Genomic DNA, 23281 nt, shown 5'->3' on the forward strand with positions numbered 1-23281 from the left:
CACGCACCCAGCTTCAGATCCCCCCACTCCCTACAATTGGGGCCCGGGGAGCCAGCTGGAGCCGGCCTCACGTGGCAGAGGCAATGGGGGATTACACGCCGAGGATGACAGCGTCGGAAAGATGCGGAAAAGCAAAGGGCTTATTAAAACGCTGAAATTGGTTCCAAATGAGGTCAGCCATCGAAACGCCTTGGAGGGGAGCCAGGCACTGAGCAGCCAGGGGTGTTTATTTCCTGACAGGGTGCCGGCGACGCCCTGGGCGCCACCCCCCACCCATCCCGCCTTCGGAGGGCAAGTGGCACCGAGACACCAGCGCCCAGCCAGCAGGCATGGGAACATGGGGTCAGAGGGCATGCAGGAGGGGGCTGTGCGGCTCAGCACTTGAGGTGTCCATGGGCCCCCCGGGGCGGGCAGGTGAGTCCCCTGGATGCAATGCGGCCAGGCGGGAGGACAACTGAGCGCTGCTTCCTTAGCTCGGGTCGAATTGCTTGTTTGTGAAAATCCATTAATGCAAGGAACGGCACATCGCGGCAGAGGCCCTGGGATTGGCCCAGCTCCCTCCCACCCCCTGCGCCACCCGGAGCCTCCCCGGCTTTTCTCCCTGGTTGCATTTCTCACCCGAGTGTCCCTGAGTGTCCCTTCCTCCTGACTCGGGCAGAATGCCCCTGACCTTGGCCACCTCCCAGTCCGGTACCCTCCCCCCACCCCTGCCCCTTGCCAGAAGTGCACTCTGGGGTCCCTGACCCAGTACCTGGCCCAGCCGGTCCCATGGGCAGATTGTGACCTCTCTGAGGCTTGGGGTCCCCGCGCCTGAGGACAGTCACAGCCCTGGCCCCCAGGCTGGTGGGGATGAAATACAAGAAAGCTGGGTGGGCTGGGCGTGGACATGCTTTCCAGCTCCTGCTGAGGACTATTCCTTGGTAATTGTGATTTCTGTGATCGGCCGCCTCAGCTCATGGGGAACGCCGGCGCTCCAGCCCCGTTCTGAGCCGGAGAAAGTCAGTGCTTTCGGAATCCTGGTAAAAATAAACGTGTGTACATAGCACTCTGCTGTTTACTAAGAGGCGCGCAGACCTTCCCTTGTTGAGGAGGGGCAGCTCCGGGCGTCTGTTGGTCTCCCCATATCCAGGGAGGAAAGGAGGTGTGCTCGGAGGCCTGAGGTCCTGCTCGGGGCTGACAGTGTGTCCCCAGGGCCCCCGATCCCAATCTGGGCCCTTGCTCCCAGGCCGTGGGGTTGAAGGCAGCTGGAAGATAAATTACTGCCGTGCCCCACTCCTCTGGTGACCTGGGTGGAGAAGTGTTTCCCCAAGGATGCGAACCCAGAGCGCTGGTGCCCAGGGAGGTGCACCATGAGGGCCTCAGGGTCTCCCTGCCCCAGAGTTGGGAGCCGCTGCTCTTTCTGCCTGTCTTCCAACTGGAGCCACTTTGCTGGGTGGCACCAAGGCCGCTGGGAGGCTTGCCCACAACCAGGGCACTCCCGCTTTGCTGGCACAGACACATGTGTGCACCCAAGAAGGCAGCCTCACTCCCTCACCATGGTCACTCCCTGATCCCGGTGGGCAGTGTCTAGGATGCATCTTGATCTCAGATGCCAGACATCCACTTACAGGGCAGTTTGGGGAATGAGGGCTGCCCCCTCCCCGGGGAAGCCTTCGGGTGGGCCCACCTGTCTTCTGTGCAAGGCAACTTTGCCCGAGGCCCCCCAGGACTGGTCCTGTATCCAGACCCCCCGGGGGCCCCCAACCACCAGAACACCATCCTCCCAGACTCCAGGCAGTTTGCCCGCCACCCCCTCAGGCCCAAGGGCCTCCCTGGGCCCCAACTTCTTCTTCACTCTCAGTGTCTCTGACCTCTCTGGCTCCATAGCACCTGATCTGGTGGACTGTCATCCTTGCACATCTGTCCCCAAGCCCGGGGGTGGGGGGTCTGTGCTGTCACCCACCCTCCTTTCCTGTCTTATACACTCACTCAGCACTTACCTGTCTGGCTCCCGCTCTACCGCCGGGGCTTGGGCCCTTTGGGGGATGGGGCAGACAGCCCTGCACGTGGACAGTGACGTACCCAGGGCCTTACGTGTCCAACTCTCGCTTGCCTGGGCCCGTGGATGGGCCTGTGGTAGAGGGGAGGGCTCTGTGGCCTTTGTCGTGTCTTTTGCCTGGTTTGGCTTTGCAGGGTGGCCCAGCTGCTGTGAGGCAGGGCCCAGGGAGGGCTGGAAGGGTCCCTAAAGTCCATCTTCGGGCAGTCATTTCTGCCTAAGGAACAGGGTTTGGAGCCAAACCTGAGCCCAGCACAAACTCCTCCAGGCTGGCCTCTGCAGACACCTGAGAACTAAAAGTTGGGGGCCAGCCGGTGACATCCCTGTGTTCCTATGGCTGAGTTCTTGGTTTCTCCAAAGAGGGGAGGAAGAGGAAGAGGAAGGAATGGGAGGAGGGAGAGACCGAGTCAGGTGCCCAGGGGGAGGTGCTAGACCTCAGAGCAGAGGGCAATCACAGAGAACTTTCTGGAGGTTGCAGCATGAGTAGTCAGTTCTCTCTGCAGAGAAGGATGAGAGTGAGTCGGGGTGCTACACCAGGGCTATGAGCCCCCATGGGACTGTGCAAAGGTCCCTGTGGTAGGTGTGGGAGAAATGGTGCTATCGGCCAGCTGGCCTGGGGGGGCTTCAAGTTCAGGCTGGGTCCATGCTAGGCGAAGGGATGTCTCAGGTCTGGGAGCTTTGGTGACAGGGAAGCAGGCCCGTCACTTGCACCCTTTTCTGCAAAGCCCCCAGCAATGCATCCCGTGCCATCTGCCCCCCCCCCCCCAGCAATGCACCCACTCCTGCTGGAGCAGCCATGGTGCCAGCTGGAGCGTGTGAGGAAATAGACAGGCGCCCAGAGTGGGAACAGCAGGCCATGGAGAGAGTGTCTAAACACAGGGACTATGTGGGGACCGTCTTTTATTTTTAGTCTGAAACCGGTCCACCCTGCAGCATCGTAGAAATGGCTCACTGGGCCGGGCCCTCAGCAGCAAAATCTCATTACTCACCGGTCACCTCGGAAATAAGCCCTTGGGGCCTCAGTCTGCCCGTCTGCAGATGGGGCGGCGGGGACAGGACCAGCCCTCCTGCCTGGTGGTCAGCTCGGTGCCTGGCCGGAGGCATCTGGAGGGCCTTCTGGGTGCGGGGAGGGGCCCCTCTCCAGACAGCTCTGTAGAGACCACACGGGGGCAGGAAATCAGCCAGTCTGCTTCAATTCCCCCTGATGATGCCCATGTGTCATAAGTGCCAATTAGGAGAGCAAGAGAGGCAAAGGCTTTGCCCCAGGGCGCAGGCTGGTGGGAGGGTCACCTGGACAATTGAATTCCCCACCAGACAAATGTGATTAGCAGTGCAGCCTGGGCCCACCCCCTGGAGGGCCAGGACATAAATGGCCCTGTGGGGTGGCCGGGCTCACGCGCAGCCATGCAGGTCCCCAGCCCCAGCGCGCGCGAGGCGGCCTCCATGTACAGCACGGCGGTGGCCGTCTTCCTGGTCCTCCTGGTGGCCGTGCTGCAGGGCTTGGCCCCCCCCGAGAGTCCTCTCCCCTACCGAATCCCCCTGGACCCCAAGGGGGACCTGGAACTCTCCTGGGATGTCAGCTACACGCAGAAGACCATCTATTTCCAGCTCCTGGTGCAAGAGCTCAAGGCTGGGGTCCTGTTTGGGATGTCGGACCGTGGGGAGCTGGAGAACGCTGACCTGGTCGTGCTCTGGACCGACGGGGACAATGCCTATTTTGGGGTAAGCTGTTTTCCACTCCAGCGCTCCTGGCCTTGTCCCTCCTCAGCCCCTGCCCAGCCCTCATCCTATATCCCACTGCTCCCACCTTGACCTGGCCAGGGAAGCTCTCCTGCCTCTCGGGTCCTGTTTCCCCTGATCTCAGCCAAGTCCGTGCCCCGAAATCGGGGAGTCTGGGGGACGCCCATCTGAGGACAAAGTGGGAACTAGATGCCTTTTGTGGTCTCTGACCATGAGGGCAGGCCCCCCACCTCCCCCGCCGGCACCACCAACACCCAGCACACCCCTGCTGGCCTAGGGGTTTCATAGGCCCAAGCGCAGCACCGGGCATGCACACCCGCTGCCCAGGACGCAGCACTCACACACCTGATTTGCACACGAGGGTGAAGCAAGCAGGTGTACCCCCCACCCCAGTGCCCTCGCCGCATGCAGAACAAACGTACCAAGCAGACCTGAAACAGGATATGTTCTTCACTCCCTGCCTCCAAAATTGACCCCTTTTCTTACTGCCAAGTGCAGAGAAAGAGAGAAGCTTCCCTCCAGACCAGAGGTGGAGAGGCCTTGGGGTGAAGGGAGGTGCCGGGGGGGCAGTCACGTGCCCTGAGCCGCCCCTCCCACCTTTTGCCCCACATGGGCCTGGCCTCCAGGGCCTCTCTGGGGATGAAACCCACCTGTCTGCACAAAAACAGACATGGGAGGGTTAAACTTTTTTTTTCTTTTTAAGTTGGGGTCACTTTCTTTATGTGTGAGCCGAGGGGCTCTTCTTTACGTGACTTAAACGGGGGCTCCTGCCGAGGCCAAGCTGGGAGTCAGGGCTAGTGCAGTCAGGCCTGGCCCCAGGACTCGGTTTCTTCATCTGAGGAGCGGGGACAATAATCCTGCTCTACCTTTTTTTGGGCTGTTGTGAGTTCAGGTGAGCTGACGATGGCTGGTATTTCTGGAGCTTAACTGTGCTCTGTCCAGCCCCCAGCACAACTCAGCAGGTGCTAGAGCCTGATGCTTGGGGCCACCCGGGTAAGAATGGGGTGCAGCTGCCAAGTTGGGGTCCAGATCTTGTCTGCTGGGCAACACGATCGCCCCCCACACAAGGATGCTCAGTGGCTCTGGGTGGGGGTGGGGGTGAGTCACAGCCAAGAAAAACCTGTGGCAGCCCCAGCTCTGAACCACCCGCCACTCCCAGAGGAGCTCCCGGGGCCCCTGATTCAGGAACTCTAGCTCCTCTTGGGGCAGCTTTTCCTGGCTGCCAAGAGAGCCAGGGTGACTTCGCCCTCCCGCACACAGCAAGATTAATTTGCACAACAAATTCCTGTGCAAACAAATGTCAGACTTGTTTTTCCTCTGTTAGCCATATGTTCAACAAATATATTCTAGATTTCCAGCTGAAGTAGCAAACTAACTTTCTGCCTCTGTTTGAAATGAGCCCTGCAAATTAGTAGTGGCCCTGAGCAGGAGCTTCACTGTCGTGCTTTCCTCTAGGGGAAATTTTGCAAGATCTTTTGCAGGCTTTTTGTTTTGTTTTGTTTTTTCTCAAGGAAATGAAGAAAATATGCTTCAGGCCTGGATACAGGGTTAAAAAAAATTCTAAGGCCAAAGGATTGTGGTGGTCCTGAAGGGAAACAGAGTTCTGTGGTGGGGGTTCCAGGGGATTGGGAGGGTTCTTCCCTTCTTCCCAGCATCCCTTGCACTGGCCTGAAGGGCCCTGGACGGCTGGGCCTGAGAGTCAGGTACGCAGGAGCCCGAGCAGTGAGGGGGTGGGTAGGGGAAGGCCGAGGGGGGCTACATCCGCTGCCTGCTAACCCGCCCCAGGTGCATTTTCTCCCTGGCCCTCAGTTTACCCTCTCCAGGCAGGGCCAGGGCTAAGCAAGGGGAGCAAGATGCCTGGGGCACAGTGTTTATGATGGAGCCCACTCGCAGGGGTGTGCAAGGTCTGGGTGGGCACTGGGGAGAGACTGCCACCTTAAACCCCCCAACTGGTCTCTCCCTGGCTTTTCCCATCTGGCCTGGTCTCCCTGAGTCCCCTTTCGAAGGCTCCATGTACTGTCACGACCCCTCCCTCCGCAGACCAAGGGGAGCGGTACTTGTCCAAGGCACCCATTCCCAATCATGGCACCTTCTTAGCAATACAGGTTCCTGGGTCATGCCCAGAGGTCTGGAACCGGCCTGGGGATGGCTTCTCCGGGCACACCATCTTGGTACACTGGCGTGTCCAAGGGCTGAGTCTCCATCCCAGCTCTGCCTCTCGCCTGGGGGCTCAGAGGTCTGTGGAGAGATGTCCCTGTCCCTAACCAGCCCCCATGAATCCTGGCTGGCATTTGAAAGCCCTGCCTCAAGGAGCAGAGGAAGCAAGTGGGATTAGAGCTTGACTCAGCCATCTCCAGACAGACTTGGAAAGTGAGAGTGATCCTCTCCAACCCCAGGAAGACCCTCGGGATCCACAGAGCTGGGAGCCACACTGTGAGCAACCAGCCTGGAGCTCCGGCCCTGCTTGCTTGGCCCTGGTGTTCAGGGTTGTAACCTGTCTCTGCAGGATGCCTGGAGTGACCAGCGGGGACAGATCCACCTGGATTCCCAGCAGGATTACCAGCTGCTGCGGGCACAGAGGACCCCGAAAGGCCTATGTCTACTCTTCAAGAGGCCATTTGGCACTTGTGACCCCAAGGATTACTTCATTGAGGTGGGTGGTGGCCCTGTGTGCTCAGGAGATTGTGGAGCACCCCTACCTCCTAAGGCAGCATCCCTAGGCCCCTTATGCACAGAGAGAGAGCCAGGGAGGGATCTTAGAGGCGCTGGGTGGAGACAAGAGACCAACTCTGCTGTCAGCATCTGGTCTTTCCAAGCACTCCCAGTTGACATGTAGTCGAGATGTTTCTAGATGCAAGTCCTGCCCTGAAGCCTCTCAGATTGGGACCACAGTGATCTTGCCCCCGACTCTCCTGGTTCATCATTTCCAGGTAGAATTCTGAAAAGAGCCCAGGAGGCCTGGTTTCGCAAACTACCCTGTTGTCAACGGGCTGTGAGGTTTGGGCCAGGTCCCTTCCTCCTCCAGACCTCCTTGGTTGACCTGCCCTATAAGGTGCAGGAGAGAGTGGGATGACCTATAAGGCCCTGGCAGCTCTGTCTAGGAATTCAGAGCCACAGAAGACCTGAAACACCATAGGCTTCCCGCACTGCTCCAACACACCTGCTCAGGAAAAACAGCCCAGCTTGGCCTTGATGATAAAATGCTTTTAATTTCCTGGTGCACTTGGATGTTGGTCACCGCGTGTAATTTTTGAGATATGACAGTGACCAGCTGTCCGTGTGCCAGACAAGGAGATTGAGGCCCGACAGAGGGGCTTGCTCGGGGCCCCATGGCATGGGGCAGAGCCAGACCCCAGGTGTCCTTCCCACAGCTCACGGAGTCCTCAATTCCTAACCCACCGTCCCCGTGGATGAGGCAAAGATAGGCAGAGGACCCTCTCCAAGAATTTTGCTTGGGGTGTAGCCGCTGCGCACAGGCTCTCAGCCTAGAGCCTTGGGGCTAGGGGTGGGGGTGCCTCCCTCCTGGGGCTCAGATGTATCCTCTGGTGAGAGGGGGTCACAGGGGCCCCGGGTTCGGGCAACCATAAACTCAGAGGGCCAAGGGGCTGCCCACCATGAACACAAACACACACGGACATGCATCGGTGCCCAGAAAACCACGAAAGGCATTTTCAGGACCACATCCCACACACAGGTACAGGCTCACGTTCCTGGCAGCACGGCGGGAGAAGGCCAGGCCGGACTCCTGCGTCCTTGGGTCTGTCTGTGACCTCTAGCACAGCATTCACTGGAACTTTCTATGTCTACACTGTCCAGCACCAATGGGACAGCTCAGCTGTCCAAGCTCTGTGTTACTGTCGAGAAGCCTGCGTTTGGGGGGTTTTCCTTCATAGGGGCATCAGCTCCTCCACCGAGCTGATCCACACCTGGTCCCCAGGGCCCCTGGGGGCGGTGGAGGGGACAGTGTCTGAGGGGGGCCAGCCAGTCTGGCTCACGGGGCAGCCCAGCAGGGGCTAGCTGGGCAGATACTTCGCAAATGTAGATAGAAGGTATTTGTAAATAAAACATGTATTTGGGATCCCTGGGTGGCGCAGTGGTTTGGCGCCTGCCTTTGGCCCAGGGCGTGATCCTGGAGACCCGGGATCGAATCCCATATCAGGCTCCCGATGCATGGAGCCTGCTTCTCCCTCTGCCTGTGTCTCTGCCTCTCTCTCTCTCTCTGTGACTATCATAAGTAAATAAATAAAAATTAAAAAAAAAAAAAAAACATGTATTTGATGCCCGGTGCCAGCTGCGGGCCAGGGGCTGAGTAGCCGGGGATGGAATCTCAGCTGGGTCCAGGGGGAACCTCAAAGGCCCCCGCCTTCACAGAAACGAGAGCCAGGCATGTCACCTGCCAGGTGAGGTGGCAGGGACCTGGCAGCGCCCGGCAACAAAGGAGCCCAGCTCTGGGGGGTTGGCATGTCTTGGCTGCAGGATGGCACCGTCCACCTGGTGTACGGGGTCTTGGAGGAGCCTTTTGGGTCGCTGGAGGCCATCAACACGTCGGGGCTGCAGAAGGGACTGCAGAGGGTACAGCTGCTGAAGCCCAAGATCTCCATCCCAGCCTTGCCGGAAGACAGGCGCACCATGGACATCCAAGCCCACAACGTCCTGATCCCCAGCAAGACCACGTACTGGTGTCACCTCACCAAGCTTCCACAAGACTTCCCCCGGCACCACATCGTCATGGTACCTGGGGGGCAGCGGGTCCCGGGGCCTCGTCCCATCTCTGCCTCCCTCCTGCAGCCACAGAGGCTGCCAGAGAGATGTCCCTGACCTGGAGAGCCATCCATGGTCCAGCTTGGACCCAGGGCCCTCTTCTTACCTGAATCTGAGGCACAGTCCTAATTTCCTGCAGCCACTAGCATGCTCTGACCCCCGTCCCCCTGCCCCCCTGCTCACTCCCCACCCTCCCAGTGCCCCTGTGCCCCAACTTCCTGCAGCAACTAGCATACTCGGACCCTCTGCTCACTCCCAGCACCCTTGTGCCCCAACTTCCTAGATGGGGCCAAAGGACACTGATGTTTAGACTTCTTTGTCTTTCCTTGGGACTAGAAGGGCCGTCTGTCAGGCCACATCCCCTTCCATGAAAAAAGCAGCTCAACTCACAGCTCAATTGCTCTAAACACCCACCCAGAGATATAAGGCGAGGACAACAGCTGTCGGATGCCCCTGTTTTCCTGGCCCTGGAGAAGGGGAGGTGGGGACTCATTCCATCTCCCCAACAGCGCTTTCACACCGTAGTATTGTCATCCCTGTTTCCAGGACAGAAAGTGCAGCCCAGAGAGGTGGTGTGAGTGCTCGAAGTCACACAGGGGTGGCCGCCCAGTCCCCTGGGCTCAGGCCTAGCCTCAGGGAAGCCTCTCTGTCCTTGCCCCGGCCATGGCCACATTCCCAAGAGGACAGTTGTCTTCCTATCCCCAGTTTATTGAGAAATGGCTCCCCGGGGTCCTCACACCCTTCGCTCTGGAGCTCTTGTGGGCTTCTGGCAGATTCTGTGGGGTTCTGGGTTGGTGGTACCCCCTTCAAAGCCCCAGAAATGCCCCTGGAAATTGTCTCCCTTAACCCTCCCATTTTACAGATGGAGAAGCCGAGGCCGGGGTGGGGGGAGCCGCTGGCAGAGCCCCCTCCAGGGGGCGAGCAGGTGGGCGGGCGGGCATCAAAGGCCCCAGGCTCAGTGCCCTCCCGCCCCCGCCCCAGTACGAGCCCATCATCACCAAGGGGAACGAGGCCCTGGTCCACCACATAGAGATCTTCCAGTGCACCAAACAGTTCCAGAACATCACCTCATTCAGCGGGTCCTGTGATTCCAAGGAGAAGCCCCAAGAGCTCAAAGTCTGCCGCCACGTGCTGGCCGCCTGGGCCCTGGGCGCCAGGGTACGTGTCTTATGTCCCCCCTGCAGTTTGGGGGCCCCGGCTCCTCCGCACCTGTGTCCCCTCACCTCCAAGCAGGGGCCCCAAAAGGTGCTTGCAAAGCCACCAGAGAGGGCCCACCCCCACCTCACTCCAACCACCACCTCACCTCACCCCCCACCTCACCCCCACCCCCACCTCACCCTACACCCCACCTCACCTCCATCCCCCACCTCACCCCACCCCCACCTCACCTCCATCCCCCCGTCCTCCCATCCCCCCATCCCCCTATCCTGCCCACATCACCCTATTCCCCCAACATTGTCTGTTTCACAGCTCTTGGGCCACGAAGGCTTTTCCGAGCCATTGTGGCTTTTCTGTAAAAATGCAAAATGTGAGCATAGGTACTTTGTGAGTTTTGATCTTGTGTTCCCCCTGGAGTTGGGGGTTTGTGCACATAGGGGTCCCAGCTGGTGGGTGGGCTGGTAGTGAGCTGCCTGTCCTCCGGAGAGCACTGTTCTAATCCCATTGCACGGCCCCCCACACCGCCCACATCCCCCATCCTGGTCTGGGAGGAGCCCCTTGGGAGACACCAGCCTGCCTGTCTGAGCTGCACCTAACACCTGTCCTGTCCTCCTCCCCCCGCAGGCATTTTACTACCCAGAGGAAGCAGGCCTTGCCTTTGGGGGCTCCAATTCCTCCAGATTTCTCCTTCTGGAAATTCACTACCACAACCCGACGAATATCCGAGGTAGGGAGTTCTAAGTGTGCATCTGCCCCTGCCTCCATCCTCTCCTCAAGCCTTTGGGCTCAGACATGTCTGGTCTGGAAGGTGGCTGGGGTATCTGCTTGGCAATGGACTGCCGCCCCGTGGTGCAGCTTCCTCATGTGACCCACGGCAGTGCGTGTTCCTCTCCAAGGCACCAGTGGGCTCCCTGGAGCAGGGCCCAGCCCGCGGGCTCATTGTTGGACCCCAAGCAGTGGGTGACCCTGGCAGGGGGACCCCCCCACACACACCCCTGCAGCATCCCAAGGCTGGGAGAGCTCTGGCATGCAGCTCTCAGCTGCATGTGGGCACCTGCGTGTGTCCGAGGGCTGCCACCAATCTTCCTGGCATTCTTGCTGGCAAGCACCCACTGCCAGGTACCACTTCCAGAAAAGGCAGCCAGGGGCTTCTTGCATGCCCATTTGCAGATGAGGAAATTAAGGCCCAGGGATGAAGGATCCCCCAGCAGGGCCCCAAAGGGAGTAGGCGGTGCCAGGAGATCTGGGTCTGGGCTGGCCGTGACCTCAGTCACACAGCCGTCTGGGGGCCTGAGCCATCAGGAATCACTTAGATGCCAGTTTGGTTGGAGTCCACGTGGCCCACCTTCCTCCCCACACCCCTTCCCTGCTCTGTAGTAGGGTCAACACGTCCAACGTGCTGTCCTGGTTCCCTGGGATCCCCACTTCTGTGACTGTGCAGGAACAGGGCCCCCGGTGGGAAGGAAGGCAGGTGCAGGCTGCCCCACAGCCAGCGAGGCCCCTGCCCGGGAGCCCCTGCCAATGGCCTGACCCTTGGGAGGCACTGCCTCCAGGATTATCTTTAAGTCAAAGGAAGAGCCCTAGCTCAACTGAGGGCCTTTCTGGCTGTGTACCCACCACCCTCGTCCCCCTTCTCAAAACCCATCACAACAGAGCAATTGCATGCTTGTATTGGAGCTTCTGTATGGGATTTTCTATCCACGTGTTTTGGTGTCAGTGTTGGCAAAAGGCTGTGCTTGGGGGCTCCTCTAACTGACCCCCCGCAGGGGCCTGGGACTCCCTGTTGGAGAGGCGTCCGGGGCTGTCATTGATTAGTGAGGTCTGCCCCATGCTGCACTAGCTGCAGGATCACCCTGGGCCTGCAGGTGGACAATAAGAGTGGATCTTTAGGATGGTGATGACAGTTGATTCGGGAGCAAAAACACCAGCCTCTTCCACCACATGCGGCCACATGGCCCCTCTCCCTCTCTCTTTCTTTAAAAAGGGTGCATATTTTCATTTGTAGAAGGAAGGAGCAGAAAGTGCTCAAGAGATGAGCGCGGGAGCTCCACGCTGGGCCCTAGCTGGTCCCTCTGAAGCCATGTGACCCTGGCGGGGGGACCCCCCCCTCCCCCACAGCAGTCCCAAGGCTGGGAGAGCTCCGGCACGCAGCTCCCAGCTGCATGTGGGCACCGGGATGTGCTCTGCCGAGGGCTGCCAACGATCTTCCTGCTGGCGGCATAACTAATACTTTCTGCCGCCGTTGGAATTATCTACAGCGTGCACGGGGACGGGCATAAGTCAGCTGGGGCTTTAGCATGATAGGGGATTTATTGCTCGTTTAAAACCTGAAAGCAAATGGATTTTTGAAAACTCCTTAAGCATCAGGGAGGTCTGGCTCTCCCTGATTATCTAGTTATATTTATGGATCCTTTGCCAAATATAAGGATGCTCTGTCACTTCACGAATCTGGAGATGGGCCGCTTGGCTATAAATATCAAAATGCCACAATTATTTCATTATTTAATCCCCATCTGAATTTTAACCAATTGCATCTCCTTTTTATTATTATCCTCTGATGTAACTGGGCCCAGAGATACAGAGGCTGAGTTTGGACATTGCAGGGGTGGGGGCGGCTGGAGGAGGGAAGCGGGAAGCAGAGGCAAGAGTGGGGCGTTCTTGGCTCCACCTTGGGGCGAAGGAGCAGAGACCTGACACTTTCTGGACCTGTGGTCTCGAGCAGGCTCTTCATCTCAGGCTGAGAGACTCGGTTTCCTCATCTATAAGGTGTGTGGGGGGGGTGAGCCTCCGGTTACATGGGCTCCCCTGCCTGTGCCCCAGCTCCCCTGTGCATTCTGAGACCTCAGCTCCGGCCTGAAGCACTCAGGGACTCGGCAGGGGTAGAGCCAGGCGACTGGCAGCCACGTGGTTGCGTGGCTGTGCGTGTGGCTGCCAGCATCCCTGACCTTGGCCATCAGCTTTGTGTGACTGCCCGGAGGCCTGTGCAGGGAGCTTCTGGACTCTCCAATTAGAAAAGGGCAAGAAGAACCAGCAGGTGTGGCTGGGCTGCGATGGGCAGAAGCACTATGCTCTCCTTTGGAGGAGCCCAGAGAGGGACAGTGACTTGTCTGAGAGCACACAGCATACCACTGCTGAACCAAGTGGAGTCTGGGCTGTGCAGGAGCCAGGGGGTAGATCACCTACTGGGTGTCCCTTGGGTGCCCTGGGTGTGCCTTGCGGGGTGGTTGTCAAAGGAGCAAAGTGGGAGAACTGAGAGAAGGATGTGTGGTAGGTGCCTCTTGTCGACCTGAACGTGCAGATGCGCCTGCCAACCCACCTGGGCTGGGGTGGGGGGTGCTGAGACTCCCCTGCGAGACGGGGCGGCTGCGGTGTCCTGCCCCCCTGTTTGCACAGACGCGTCCATGGGTTGCCCTGCAGGCGACTTCCGGTCAGATTCCCTCGAGGGGAGGAACACGCCCTCTGAGGTGTCGCCGGCTTCCCGGGTCGCCGGCTTCCCGGGTCTCCCAGACCCCCCTGCAGGCAGCTCAGCCCCACTGAGTCCACGTGCTGGGTTTTAGTTACCGGCCTTTATGAAGACTTTGCAAAGCATCCTCTCAGTTTTCGTAGAAACAGTGGCTCCTTGTTCCCCTGTGGGTGTGCCTCAGAGCGCCTGGCACAAATAGGTGCGGGAGCGGAGGCCGCTGGTGGGAGCAGCTGTGGGGTGCCAGCCTGGCTGACACTGGGGGACTGTCTGCGGGAGCTGGAACACAGGGCTGACCTGCAGGGGTCACCTCGCCCCCCTCTTTCTCTCCCCCAGGCCGCTATGACAACTCAGGCATCCGCCTCCACTACACGGCCAAGCTGCGGCACTTCAACGCGGGGATCATGGAGCTGGGGCTGGTGTACACGCCCGTGATGGCCATCCCCCCGAAAGAGTCGGCCTTCGTCCTCACCGGCTACTGCACGGCCAAGTGCACCCAGGCGGTGAGTGGGGCTGGGCCAGACACCTCCCCTCGCTCGGCCTGGCCACCCAGCTCAGGTCCTACAGGTGGTGACCAAGGAAGGGCGGCTTCGTGGCTTTGGTCACCGCACCCCACAGCTGCACTGCGGCCCTCCCTCCCCTATGGCCATCCCCCTTTCCATGGGCCTCCTGCTCCAGCAATAGCCTGGCTCCCACCTGGTCTACACCACACGCCAGCCAGCGCTTTCTCGCGCTGCATTTTAAACTACGCTTTCATTCTGTGAGTAAAATAGACACGCACTGCCCACCAACAACACAGGCCCTGCAGCTACAGATAGAGCCCCCCCGTCACCAGCAGCACCCACTCCCCTGTCCCCCAGACAGCCACAGTATAAATCACTACGTGCCCTTCCTGACACGTTGTGTCCAAAAGCAAACACAATGAACAGGAAACATTTGTCCTGTGACTTGCCTTTTGGCGGCCACGCGCCCTCGCCCAGCACGCTTTCACCGCGAGCCAGGCCGGTGAGGCAGGGGGGTGGGGCACTGTTCTCAGGGCCCTGTGACGGCAGGTGGGGTGCAGGTCGTTACATAAACCCCAGAGCAAATGATGGGGGTTCTAGCTTCCAAAGGAGCAGTACAGATTCCCCAGAGTCTGCGCCTTTGGGGCTCCCCTGCCCCCCCCAGCCCCGCCTCTGCTGCCCTGCCTTGCCCCCTAGTCGTCGTTAGTTTGCAGACCTCTGCCAACTTCTCACCCGTGGGGAGAAGGCTGCACGGAACTCCTTGTACACCAGGAAAACGCTTTATCAGGTAGATTCCAGAGACTGCTGCACACAAGAGGACAGGAGTGTCCCTTTGAATAAATCTCACAAAACACCCTCCAGAAAGCTCATCTGATACTTCTCCCCACACACAGCACCAAGCAGGTGCCGGGAGCCCCACCTCTGCCCACCCCCACCCCCTCACCACCTTATCAATATTCTAAATATTCCCTCAATTGCCTGGAAAATCATTTCACTGTTGTCCAGTTTGAATTTCCCCGATTAAATTGTAGAGATTGAGCATCTTTTCATCGTCTCTTGATGGACGTTCCTTCCTACGAATGTCTGTTCATGACCTTTGTCCGATTTTCCCTGAGGCTCTTCCCTTGTCTTGCTGTTGGCTTCTGGGGGTCCTTTTTATCTTATGTTTGGGAATGTGCCAACGCTTTTTCCCACACTGTACCTTTGCTTCCCACAGCGCCCCGCTAGGTAAGTGCTGACACCTCCTTCTGCGGCCCAGGACGCGTGCTCTCTGGCAGGTGCCAGCGCGGAGTAGAGCACGGCCCTGCGTGACCCCTCAAGCTCTGCCCACGCCACAGGCTGATGAGCGGAGAGTGGATGTGGCTCTCCAGTGAGCTGCCTCTCCACGTGGACCTGCTCTCCCCGTGGGCTCCCCAAGTGTGCAGGCCCCCCCACCTCCATTGGGCGAGCAGGCCTGTCCTCGAGCTGAAGAGAGATGGAGCTATTAGCCACACAGGAGATGAGCTCCTTTTCTCTGAGGCCAGCCTCTGTGCTCTTACCCATGTCCCTATGTCATGTCTCCTGCCACATGAAAGGCTCCGTGGTCCCAGCCTGGAGCTGGGGAGGGACCTCTCAGGGCGCACCTGGGAAGGTGGCCCCGTGGTGTTGGGAGCCCTGGCCAGGGGAACACCTTTAGGCAGCCTGGGCTAACAGACCTGCCTCCAAATGCTTTACCAAGAGGAAAGAAAAAGAACTCGACGTCCTCTTCTCTCCGGTCAAACAGTGAGTTCTTCTTGAAAATCGCATCATGTGGAATGCTTGTTGAAGGGACAGCACGGAGTCAGGTCTTGCCTCTCCTTTAGCAGATCACCAGGGGGCCTGCAATCGGCAATCGAAAGGCTGGCATGGTCGAGATTTCCTTGTCAAAAGGGACAATGGGCGATCCCAGGACAAGTATAGCATGTGGTGGGACCAGGGCCCCAGGGCAGCGCACCTCTGTCCACTCGTCAGACACCCACATCTTGGGGCCAGCGCCCAGCTTCCAGGGCCGTAGACAGCGAATCCCAGGGTCCCGTGAATAAGCAGAGGCCCCCAGACCCCGCTCCCCATTGTCACAGGTGTGGCTGCATGGTTTCCCAGTCCTCAAATCGTTGCAAGGGGGCCCAACATTTCTGCGACGCCGGGAGCTGGACAGCAACGGGTGGAGGGCACGGGGGAAAGCATCCAGTGACATCAGCCGATGTGCAGAAGGCTTGGCCACCCGGGACCACTCAGTGACAGGGCCACGGTGGTGGGAGCTCGCTGAGCTGCAACAGGGTGGACGACATGGAGCACAGCGCAGTGGCGAACAGTCAGGGAGATGACAGGTGTGAAGGAAACGCTTGAAGCGTGAGATCCACTTTAGGGAATGTTTTGTCTAAACAAAGCTCACGTGAAGTAAGGGGGAGCCTCCTCTCCCCGGGAAGTCACCTTACGCCCTAATGGAGCAAGGTGTCTGTCTTGATGTGACGACTGGCCCATCTCTTCCCGGAGCCAGCTGACAGTCACCGTGGTCAGCGCCACAGCTGTAAGACAATGGAAGGTCTCCTGGGGCGTGTGCAGGAGACACAAGGTCATGCCGCAGGGCAGCTGAAGGGCCTGCTGGACAGGACAGCCTGGCCCCAGACCTGAGCCTGCAGAAAAGAGGTCACACTGCGCTCGCCTCGGTGGCCTCTGCCCGTGGAGGGCTCCCCTTAAAGTCTGTTGAGCAAATGAAGAGTGGACTGAGCAGCCTTCGGGGGCTCCAGACTGAAGGAAGCACCCCCCGCCCCCTACGAGCCTCTGGGGGCACCCGACAGGGCTGCTCCTTTGGAAGACCAGGGCTGTGACGGTGACAGGGGCTGTGACAATGACATCACTCTGTGGGCAGCTCAATCCCTACTGAGTTTCCAGAGGGGGACTTAGCTGTCCAGGGGGAAGGACAAGGCTGGGCAATGCAAACATTCTGGGGAAGCAAACTGGGTCGTATCCATGGCCTGTGGTCGGTGCCCGCAGCCTCCGCGGGAGGGCGGGAGCCAGGGTCTCCCACGTGCCAGGCTCTGACTCTGCCATCCCCTGCCCTGCAGGCCCTGCCTCCCTTAGGGATCCGCATCTTTGCCTCTCAGCTCCATACACACCTGACCGGGACAAAGGTGGTCACCATGCTGGTCCGGGATGGCCAAGAGATAGAGATCGTGAACAGGGATGACCACTACAGCCCTAACTTCCAGGTAGGGGCTGCCTGCACCCAGCTGCAGGGCTGTGGACCTGGGAGCACCCCTGTGCTGGGTTCCCCTCCTGGGCCAGGCCCTGACACTCACCTGAGAGCACAGAGCTGCCAGCCCTTCCCTCCTCGGGGACTCAATCCAAGGGGAGGGGACTCTGGGGGTAGATTCCAGTATGTGGCTGATTGAAGAATTTAGTGGCCCAGGCAGCCCGATCGTAAAGTCTGTCCTGGGTGCCACCTTCTTGTTGTGATATCTTCCTGGCCAGAGGCCACGCTCGGCCAGACCTGGCTTCCCCCTCGAGCCCCCTCAAGGGCACCCCCCTCACCCCCTGCCCCGGGAGCACAGCTCCAGAAAGCAGGGCAGGAGAGGCGGCTGGGAGCTGGATCTGCAGACCTCTGAAGTCTCCTCTCTGTCCACCCAGGAGATCCGCATGTTGAAGAAGACTGTGTATGTCTACCCGGTGAGTGCCCACTCAGGAATGGGGAGGCCGGGAGCGCCCCTCAAAGGAGAGACTGAAGGAGGTGGGGGATGACAGAGGCCGAGGGAAAGGTCTTCCATGCCAGGCAGGGGCTGCGAGACTCTCCAGGACGTCACAGAGAGGCCTCCCGGGGACCCAGCAGGCAGCACCGGGGTGATGTGCATCCTCCCACCTGATCAGCTGGCCACAAACCCTGAGAGCTTTAGGGAGAGACAAGGGCCTGGGGGGTGTCGCTGGTGAGGCCCCTGATCATGCAGAAGGGGAACCCCAGGTCAGGTGGGGCAGGAGCTGATGATCATGCAGTTCACTCGTGGGTTGTGACATGGCCAACCAGTCTGTACAACGACTATCCTGCCTGCCTGTGACCTGTGGGCTAAGGAGCCCCAGGAGCCAGCGAGTGGTCAGTCCCTGGGGACACCCAGATTTTGGCCCACACATGTGGGGGCCCAGAGGCCACCACGAGGTTCCTCGGGAATGGACCAGTGACCACGTGCCATGGCATATGTGGTAGTTTGGTCAAATGTGGGACAGGCCCAGGGCACCTGTCACCCCCAGGTGGGCAGGAGCTGATGACCATCTATTGGCTTGGCTCCCCAGGGGGACGTGCTCATCACTTCCTGTACATACAACACAGAAGACAAGAATGAGGCCACTGTGGTAAGTCACCCTGACTTTTCCCTGCTGCCTGCCCACAGAGTATGTGAGGCCTGACGGCGGTCCCATTCGGAGCTTCCTATGCTTTCATGAGGACGAGTCTTTTTTTTTTTTTTAAAGATTTTATTTATTTATTCATGAGAGACATAGAGAGAGGCAGAGACACAGGCAGAGGGAGAACAGGCTCCCTGCGGGGAAGCCTGATGCGGGACTCGGTCCCAGGACCCCAGGATCACGCCCTGAGCTCAACCCCTGAGCCAACCAGGTGCCCCCAATGAAGACAAGTCTTGAGTCATCACCTTAGCATGTCGGTTGCCGGAGGGAGGGGGGGTGCCCTCTCTCATTCATTCAATAAACCAGTGGTCCCTGGACCAGCCGCCACAGCAGCCCCCCTCCCCCCCAACAGGGAACGTGGTAGACACCCAGACTCACAGGCTCCATTCCAGACCTTGCGTCAGACTGTGGGTGGTGGCCCGTGGCAGTCTGTGGGTCTGTGGTCTGAGAAGCTCCCCGGGCTGTTCTGACACCTGCCTGGGTTTGAGAGCCTCTGCGGTGAGTGCATCAGCACCTGAGTGCAGATGCCAGGAAGAAGGGGGGGGCAACGTGGGGGTGGGACAAGGTGAGTGAGTGCCCCGCAGAGGGGAGGATGCAGGAAGGCCCCAAGGCCCCAGAACATCCTCAGATCTTCGCTCACTGTCGATAGCCAACATCCACAGGCTGCAGAGCCCCCACCTTGACACCATCCCCTTTGAGGCTTCTCACAAAGACCAGGTGTGTGGTGGCCTCTGCTCAGCAAGGGTGTGACATGGATGCGTTTGGGCTGCGCTGTGGGTAGCCCAAGAGGAGGGTCCATTCGGGAGGCACCACGTCCTCAGGGCTAGCCCCCCAGTGGCTGCCCACGGTCACCCAGCCGGCTCGATCTGGAGAGTGAGAGGCAGCGCTGCTAATGGCCATGCGTGGTCGGCCAGTGGGCACCAGCCTCAGCTGTCCTGGCAAAGAGACCAGCGGCTAACAGAGGCCTGCTACTCGCTCGTTAATCATTAACGGCTCGCCCTATCCAAGCTGAGGGACCTCGATGCCTCCAGAGGACCCTGTGAGGCGGTGCCACCGGGAAACAAGTGAGGTGGAGCCACCACGAGCCCTCAGCTAGCAGGTGGCAGGGCAGTTCCGGGCACCAAAGCCACACATGCCGCCCCTCAGTACAGAGGCAGGACAGCAGGGTCTCCCCATTCTGCAGGTGAGCCCCCTGGGGCCGAGGGCGGGAGGGGAGGTGCTTGCTACACCCCCCCAGGGGGGGCCCACTCCCAGCTAGCGCCACTCCCACAGGGGCCCTGCCCCCCGCTCTCCCTGCCTTATGGAGGGAACTGGCCTCCTGTCCTGGGTGTTCAGGCCAGGTGAGCACGCCCATGTCTCAGATGCCAGGCTCTTCAGGCCGAGGCCCCAGCTGCCCCCTGCTCCCTCCTCTCAGGGACACCTGCGAGGCAGGACCCAGGCAGAGGGCAGCTGGGCGGCTCCCAACAGGCAGGCAGAGCTTCCCCAACCCCCCACCCCCACCCATCTGAAAACCCTCGCACCCGAGAGAGAGAGGCCTGTGCAGTGTGATTCCCACCCCAAGATGAAGACAAAGGGACAGCTTCCAGGAGCACAACTTTCCCGGGGTCAGGATTCTATTTTGGGGTCCAAGGCACAGAGCCCTAAGAGGCCCCAGAACAGGAGGAGAGATGAGATCCTCCCCATCTGAGGCCGGGCTGGGCCAGGTGATATGATCTGCAGGGCCTCCGAGGGCCTGGCAAGCCAGAGGACAACGTGGGTGACACTGTCCAGTGGGGGCCACACAGGAACCAGACAGATCTACTCAGGGGACATTTCCCATGTAAACGGGCCATCCTCGAGCAGCGTCTACACTGGGATGGGGGCTGAGGTGAGCCCTCAGCTGGACTCTTTGCTGTCTTTCTGCTGTCAAGAGGCAGATGCTTCTCTTCTCTTGAACACCGCCGCCAGCCAAATAGCCCCCCAGACCCACACCAATGGTCACAAGGAGCTGGGAGCCCAGGATGCAGCAAAGGTGGGCCAGAGGCACCCACCCTGTACCTGCCCTGCACCCACCCTGCCCTGCTGGGGTCTGGGCTGGCTGTTGTTCTCTTGCCTGGCCTCTGCTGTGCAGGGTGTCCTCTACCCAGCTCCTCCTGGGTCTAGGCTCTGAGACCAGGGCCAGGACCAGGAGAATGCCCACTCCACCCCCTCCCACATGACAAAGCGGCAGGGCTGCCGTGAGACCGCTGCTGTGCAGGCCTCTGGCCACCATCTCCCCTCAAAGCCAGGTTCCCATGGCATGAGGGGAGGCCTCCCCATGTCTGGCCAGGGTTGAGAGGCTGTGCCTCTTCCCCTCCCTGGGACTCAGTTTCTGTACCCATAAAATGAGCACACTAATACCCCCACAGCTCACCCTGTGGTCGTTTCCTTCCTTCACACTGTTGCCACCTGAGACCTGTGTGTCAGCTGACTTATTCGTTGCCTGTCTTCCCTCTGGAGGAAGACAGGATCCCATGGAGGCAGGCATTCTGCTTGCTCAGGATGCTAGCAGGCCCCGCACCGTGAACGAATGCAGTGTGGGTCCTGACGGGCACCTTCCCCCTGTTGCAGGGGGGCCTGGGGACCCAGGAGGAGATGTGCGTCAACTACATCCACTACTACCCGCAGACACAGCTGGAGCTCTGCAAGAGCCATATAGACCCCTGCTTCCTGCAGAAGTATTTCCACCTAGTGAACAGGTGACAGCTCCTGCGGGCGTGTGCCTGCCATGCCCTCCGTCCCCGAGGCAGGGTGGGGGGGGGGCGATCAGAGGAACCCCAACATAGGAGGTGCTTGTCCCTGGGTAAAAGTGAGGAATCCAGGCTGAGTTCTGGGAGCAGCCGTGCCTCCATTTCCCTCTGAGAGCCGAGGTCAACATCGCTAATCCAGCCCCATACACTCTTCCAACCAAGCCTGGACTTGGCCCAAGAAGCTCCCTCGGCCCAGCCCTGGAGTGGCCCTTCCCAGCCCCTGCAGGGGACTCAAGAGGTGAAGCCGACCAGCCATTGCAGGCGAGGAGCCACAGCCTAGACAGCACTTTGGTGGCAGCAGGGCCAGGGAGGTGTCACCCACAGCCACCCCACCGGCGCCGCCACAGCTGGGCTCTCTCCTCCCTCACCAGGTCCAACCTAGGGGAATACTGCACCTGCCCTCAGGCTTCTGGCACCACCTGCCCTCAGGCCTCTGGCACCACCTGCCCCCGGGCCTCCGTCCCCGAGCAGTTTGCTTCGGTTCCCTGGAACTCCTTCAGCCGAGTGGTGCTCAAGGCCCTGTATGACTTCATACCCGTGACCGTGCACTGCAACAAGTCCTCAGCCGTCCGCTTCCCGGTACGCGGCTCCGTGGGTGGGTTGGGAGGCGCCCGCAGCAGCAGCAGGACGCCCTCAGCCCTGCCGATGCTCACCCAGCAGCAAGTCCCGCGGGTGCCTGCCCCTCTGCGCCCCCGGCCTCACCCAAGTCCCCAGCACCAAGCGACAGGGCTCCACCCCAAGTGCTCACTCAACACGGCTGGAGAAATCAGGTGACGGCAGACAGGCCCAGACAGACACCCGGCCTGCAGATGGGAGAACTGACAATACTGCCGGGCAGGCCAGGCTCCCTGCTGCTGGGCCACATCACATCACAGGGCTCATCTCGGTGGTGTGAGGGGGGGCCAGCAGCTCCCCCAGGGCCTAAACACAAAGTGCAGGGGGAGGGGCAGGTGAGAAGCCAAACAGGCTGAAGCTGTCGGCGGGCTTGTCTCCGTATCTGGGACCTGCTGGGATTCAGGGGCATCTCATTTATTCCTGAGTGAGCCAGTGAGGAGCTGCCAGTGGAGGCTGGGCTGGTGCTGAGCAGGGGGGCGGGGGACGGATCTGCAAGCCTGCTGGCCTGGGAGACACACTTCCTGCAGGCATTTGGGAGCCAGTTTACGTTCCCAGCACCAAGGGTGGGCCTGAGGCTGGCTCGCGAGGGCGACCTGGCAGGGACATCTGACGTGGTGCAAAACATGACATTTGGTGCAGCCTTGTTGGGGAGGAGGGCTACGAACTCAGCCCGCACGCAGGGGCTCTGATTGCTTTATCTGGGTGGCAATTGAAGAGAGGGGCAGGCAGGAGAACACCAGGCCAGGACGCCCAGGTAGCAGCTGGAGGGGAGGACAGTGCGTTCGGTTTGGGGCACGGTGAACTTGAGGGCCAAGAACCCAAGAGGTCATGGGAGAAAGTAGCTGGGAAGGCAGTGCCTCGTCTCACCCCTCTGGCCTCAGTTTACCTCCTGGTCCTTTCCATACAGGGTAAATGGGATCTGCAACCCCTGCCTGAGATCATCTCCAAGCTAAAAGAGCCTACCCCTAGGTGCCCAACCAGCCGGGATCAGAGCTCCTCCAGCCTCACTGTGGTCAACATCGGTGGGGGCAAAGTTTGAGTGGGGAGCTGTCTCTCACTCCCTCTTCCACGCTGTGGCTGTGGCTCACATCAGCTCCGTGCACCCCCATCCTGTGAAGACCCCTGTGGAATAGCTCTGCCTGCCCAGGATGAATGGGCTGGGCCGAACCCCTGCCTGAGACCATGGTCCATTCTAGCCTCCACCTCTCAAGGACACCCCACCCTTGCAAGGCCGAGAGGGTCCCATGAGAGTTTCTTATCAACCCACCCGGGACTGGGGTGACCCACACCTTCCCCACACCAGCCTTGGTGGTCTGGAGTCCAGTGTGCCCCTCCACTGTCCCCGAAAGCCCTGCCTATCTCGCTGGGAGGGGCTGGTCCTGGGAGATGAGCCATGCCTGGCAGTGGGGCAGCCCCCTCAACGCGGCCTCCGCATCCCCAGCCCCTGCCGATGGCGATCTGTGTTGGTGTGCTGTGGGTACACGTGCTACTTAAACATCTCCCTGCAGAGTGGCTCGTTTGTCACAGTGGGCGTCTTCTCTGCCACGGAGGCAGGCCCGCCATTTAGCTAGTTAGAGATTTGCCTGGGGAGATTGCTCCCTTGCAGGGTAAATAGATATTTTCGCCCACCTCAAGGGAAACGCTAACAACTCTCACTGCCACTAAAAGATGAGTCGGCAAAGACCCAGACAAGGATCTGGGTGCCAGCTCTTTGGGGAAATGGAAGTACCAGCTCTGGGGCAGGGGGGTTATTTTTCTCAGTGGTGGTGGAACCTAGTGGTTAGCAGACCAGGCTCCAGAATGAGGCCTGCGTTAGAGGCACTGCTCCAAC

At 59.8% G+C, this 23281-nt stretch overlaps 1 protein-coding gene across 1 annotated transcript; it reads left to right on the top strand.

Annotated features, from left to right (window-relative positions):
* The first annotated feature begins 3431 nt into the window (after positions 1-3431).
* DBH (dopamine beta-hydroxylase) lies at positions 3432-22949 on the top strand. Its single transcript, NM_001005263.1, is given in 12 exon segments — positions 3432-3757; positions 6282-6428; positions 8252-8506; positions 9518-9694; positions 10319-10421; positions 13491-13657; positions 16741-16884; positions 17303-17341; positions 17957-18016; positions 20657-20784; positions 21207-21414; positions 22358-22949. Coding segments are annotated over 12 exon segments (1878 nt in total). The 5' UTR covers positions 3432-3439; the 3' UTR covers positions 22490-22949.
* Positions 22950-23281: the final 332 nt, after the last annotated feature.

The sequence above is a fragment of the Canis lupus genome, chromosome 9 (assembly GCF_011100685.1).
Source record: "Canis lupus familiaris isolate Mischka breed German Shepherd chromosome 9, alternate assembly UU_Cfam_GSD_1.0, whole genome shotgun sequence".
NCBI lineage: Eukaryota > Metazoa > Chordata > Mammalia > Carnivora > Canidae > Canis > Canis lupus.